The sequence below is a fragment of the Schistocerca piceifrons genome, chromosome 6, assembly GCF_021461385.2.
Source record: "Schistocerca piceifrons isolate TAMUIC-IGC-003096 chromosome 6, iqSchPice1.1, whole genome shotgun sequence".
Lineage (NCBI taxonomy): Eukaryota > Metazoa > Arthropoda > Insecta > Orthoptera > Acrididae > Schistocerca > Schistocerca piceifrons.
The window spans coordinates 429,444,344-429,448,732 of record NC_060143.1 but is presented as its reverse complement, the minus strand read 5'-3'; the positions used below and the strand labels follow the sequence as shown (position 1 = coordinate 429,448,732).

Sequence of the window (4,389 nt, the reverse complement as noted above, 5' to 3'; positions counted from 1 at the left end):
GGATTGCAAATACAAGCTGCATTACCATTACTCCAAGAACATCCCATTCAATAGACAAATTTTGTTCACTGGATAATTACAACCACTGAACACATCATTCATAAGTTGGTCTTTTTGGTTAATATTTATATAAAAAATACATGTCTCCAAGATAGCAATCAGAAAACTGGTGACTGTGGCAGTAGGTTATGCACAATGCAAAATGTTTGCTCAACGAGGGTGATCTCTTAATCAAATTTTAGAGCAATACATTACACAACGTAACACTTTTCCACACTCAACAGTAAATTTGTTGATCAAATACGAATAATAAAGAACACTTAGCTAGGTCATACCCATTTTATGGTTTGCAGTTGAACAAAAAGTTGCCACAAAACTTGTGGCAATACTGGAGCCCTTACAAACACTCTTTATTAGAAGCACTGATTGTATGATCAGTCACAATTAACACAAAACACTTCATGCGTCCATATACAAGTATTACCTCATCCCATCACAGATAATTCACAGGTACTTCAATGTTAAATGGGTGGAAAAATAATGTTTCTGGAACATCTAAAGCGCTCCAGTACAATTACCACGCTCACAAGATGGTGTCCAGTCACTTATAAATTGACGAGTAATATTCCTCTTCCAGATCATACAAATCCGCAGCCATGTCATCTCTAAGACTCATTAGTTTCTGATCACATTCTGCTTGCTTCGTTCGGAATAGCTTCGAGTTTTGTGTAATGGCCTCATTAACCGAGGGAAAATCGTTTAATATTAAATACTGTTTGATATCAGACACCAATTTCATCAAAGATTCACCTGCGCGAACCTAAAATGAAACCAACAAAATGTAATATAATTACAGCGTATGTGCTGATATCTCGAGGCATCGGACGTAATAAATGTAAACTCACAATATTAGCAGCTCGAACATGCATTTCAAATGTGTCTTGTTCGCTCTGTGTCATCTTCGACAGCTGCGTATCACTCTCCGCCTTCGACAATCTGATTATTTCTGCAAGTATCAAAGCAAAATAATCATCAGTTCATTTCCGTACAGTACCATCAACAATGCGAAGAAAACTATGACGTTAATTACCATCAAAATTTTCCAGCATAGACTTAACATCATCCCTCAGCCTTGTCGTGTACGATTTTAGCAACGCTTCCTTGCTTTGTGGCAAGGACCTTGCATGTGCCATCTTACCCGATACCACTTTACTTTTACACTAAGACCGAAGCAAATACACTGTCGCAACACTACAACACAATTTGAACACACACGAATTCATCAGCTGTTCCTCCTTTCCACCAAGCAAAGCATTAGCACTCATGCTGTTTTGTTTAGTATGGCGCAGTGTCACCAACTTAAACTGGCATGTAGTGTGCGCCTGATGCAGCATGGCCAACGGAGTCTGAAATCTTGCAGAGTCTACAGACGTATGAACTTTACAAAATCACCAGATTGGAGGAAAATTGCTGAAATATGTATGCCCAAATCAAATGTGCGGAGACAAATCGTAGCAAGTAGACAGGAGATCGCTGCCAATGTGGCTGTTTGATTAGCATAGTTTTTCTCATTTTTTGAACCGCCTTCATTGAACAGAAATTTTGAACTCTGCATAACCGACGGTAACAGTCGACAATTTTCAGAAAGTTTTTATATGTATTTTAGCAAAAAATGATTAGCTTATGAACAACGTGTTCAGTGGTTGTAATTATCGATTGAACAAAAGTTGTCTCTTGAATGAGATGTTCATGGTGAAATGATTAATGATTTGCTGATTAAATGATAAAAATATATCAATATTTGTCCATGAAAAGTCCAAAATGTCAGTTACTTTCAAAAAATTTCTCTTTTAGCCACTAAAGATAATGCCTGATGTTTAATGTCTACTCACATTATTCATATTTCAGGGATCACACAGTGAATTGTGGGGGTGAAGGGGAGAAAAGTGACTGCGCTGTGGAAATAAGCGTTAGTGAATCTAAGTGTTTTAAAGAGGACTGTGCAGAATGCCCTAGGACAGACACCACAGTTAATTTTTAGGGCCAACTGCTCCTGTTTCCTCTATTAACTACTTTCTTACCTCAATCGGTGAGGTGCGCGAATTGTTTTAGACGTGTGGTTCCTGAAGAGGGGCAGCAGCCTTTTCAGTAGTTGCAGGGGCCACAATCTGGATGATTAACTGATCTCTCCTTGCTGTGCTGTACTGCGAACGACTGAAAGCAAGGGAAAACTACAGCCATAATTTTTGCTGAGGGCATGCAGCTCTACTGTATGGTTAAATTATGATGACATTCTATTGGTAAAATATTCTGGAGGTAGAATAGTCTCCCATTCGGATCTCCGGGCAGGGACTGTGCAGGAGGACGTCGTCATCAGGAGAAACAAAACAGGCGTTCTATAGATCAGAGCGTGGAATGTCAGATCCCTTAATCAGGCAGGTAGGTTAAAAAATTGAAAAAGGGAAGTGGATAGGTTAAAGTTAGATATTGTGGGAATTAGTGAAGTTCAGTGGCAGGAGTAACAGGACTTCTGGACAGATGAATACAGGGATATAAATACAAAATCAAGTAGGAGTAATGCAGGAGTAGGTTTAATAATGAGCAAAAAAATAGGAATGTGCATAAGTTACTATGAACAGCACAGAGAATGCATTATTGTAGCCAAAATAAACATGAAGCCCACACCCGCCATAGCGGTACGAGTCTGTATGCCAACTAGCTCTGTAGATGAGGAGGAGGTTGAGGAAATGTTTGATGAGATAAAAGAAATTATTCAAATAGTTAAGGGAGACGAAAATTTAATAGTCATAGGGGACTGGAATTCAATAGAGAAAAAGGAAGAGAAGGAAAAGTAGTAAGGGAAAGGAATGAAAGAGGAAGCTGCCTGGTAGAATTTTGCACACAGCATAATTTAATCATAGATAACACTTGGTTTAAGAAATATGAGAGAAGGTTGTATACTTGGAAGAGATGTGGAGACACTGGAAGGTTTTAGATGGACTATATAATGGTTAGACATAGATTCAGGAACCAGATTTTAAACTGTAAGACATTTCCAGGAGCAGTTGTGGACTCTGAGCACGATTTATTGGTTATGAAATGCAGATTAAAACTGAAGAAACTGCAAAACGTCAGGAATTTAAGGAGATGGGATCTGGATAAACTGAAAGAACCAGAGGTTGTAGAGGGCTTCAGAAGGAGCGTTGGGAAACGATTGACAAGAACAAGGGAAAGGAATACAGTAGAAGAAGATCTGGTATCTTTGAGAGATGAAATAGTGAAGGCGGCAGAGGATCAAGTAGATAAAAAGGCGAGGGCTAGTAGGTAACCTTGGGTAACAGAAGAAATATTGGATTTAATCTATGAATGGAGAAAATATAAAAACGCAATAAATGTAGCATGTGAAAGGGAATACAAACATCTAAAAAATGAGATCGATAGGAAGTGCAAAATGGCTAAGCAGGAATGGCTAGAGGACAAATGTAGGATGTAGAAGGGGTAAGATAGATACTGCCTACAGGAAAATTAAAGTGGTGTTTGGAGAACAGAGAAACATCTGTATGAATATCATGATCTCAGATGGAAAACCAGTCCTAAGCAAATAATAGAAAGCACAAAGGTGGAAGGAGTATATACATGGTCTATACAAGGGGGATTTACTTGAGGGCAATATTATGGAAATGGAAGAGGACATAGAGGAAGATGAGAATGGAGATATGATACTGCATGAGAAATTTACAGAGTACTGAAACACTTTAGTCAAAACAAGGCCATGGGAGTAGACAACACTCCATTAGAGCTACTGATTGCCTTGGGAGAGCCAGCCATGACAAAACTCTTCCATGTGGTGAGCAACATCTATATGCCAGGCGAAATACGCTCAGACGTCAAGAAGAATATAATAATCCCAATCCCAAAGAAAGCAGGTGTTGACAAGTGTGAAAATTATTGGACTGACAGTTTAGTAAGTCACGGGTGCAAAATACTAACACAAATTCTTTACAGACAAATGGAAAAACTGGTAGAAGCCGACCTTGGGGAATATCAGTTTGGATTCCAGAGAAATGACACGAGGCAATAATGACCCTATGATTTCTCATTGGAAATAGGTTAAGGAAAGGCAAACCTACGTTTATAGAATTTGTAGACTTAGAGAAAGGTTTTGACAATGTTAACTGGAATACTGTCTTTCAAATTCTAAAGGTGTTATGGGTAAAATACAGTGAGCGAAAGGCTATTTACAATTTGTACAGAAGCCAGATGGCAGTTTTAAGAGTTGAGAGACACAAAAGGGAAGCCATGGTTGAGGAGGGAGTGAGACAGGGTTGAATCCTATCCCTGATGTTATTGTGTATTGAGCGAGCAGCAATGGAAACAAAAGAGAAACTT

General features: G+C 38.7%; 1 protein-coding gene across 1 annotated transcript; it reads right to left on the bottom strand.

The window, feature by feature from the left end:
• Positions 1-325: 325 nt before the first annotated feature.
• LOC124802843 (mediator of RNA polymerase II transcription subunit 22) lies at positions 326-1,348 on the bottom strand. Its single transcript, XM_047263862.1, has 3 exons — positions 1,091-1,348; positions 906-1,006; positions 326-820 (listed from the first exon to the last, which is right to left on the bottom strand). Exons 1-3 carry the CDS (start codon positions 1,191-1,193, stop codon positions 602-604), a joined length of 423 nt encoding a protein of 140 aa, XP_047119818.1. The 5' UTR covers positions 1,194-1,348; the 3' UTR covers positions 326-601.
• Between the last annotated feature and the right edge of the window lie 3,041 nt (positions 1,349-4,389).

Bases quoted from the DNA above. Each gene is read 5' to 3' on its own strand.
- LOC124802843 (XM_047263862.1), bottom strand. From the start codon at position 1,193: ATGGCACATGCAAGGTCCTTGCCACAAAGCAAGGAAGCGTTGCTAAAA. The intron at 1,007-1,090 runs GTAATTAACGTC...TGATACTTGCAG, and splicing joins TATGCTGGAAAATTTTGATG to AAATAATCAGATTGTCGAAG. The intron at 821-905 runs GTGAGTTTACAT...GTTTCATTTTAG, and splicing joins ATGTTCGAGCTGCTAATATT to GTTCGCGCAGGTGAATCTTT.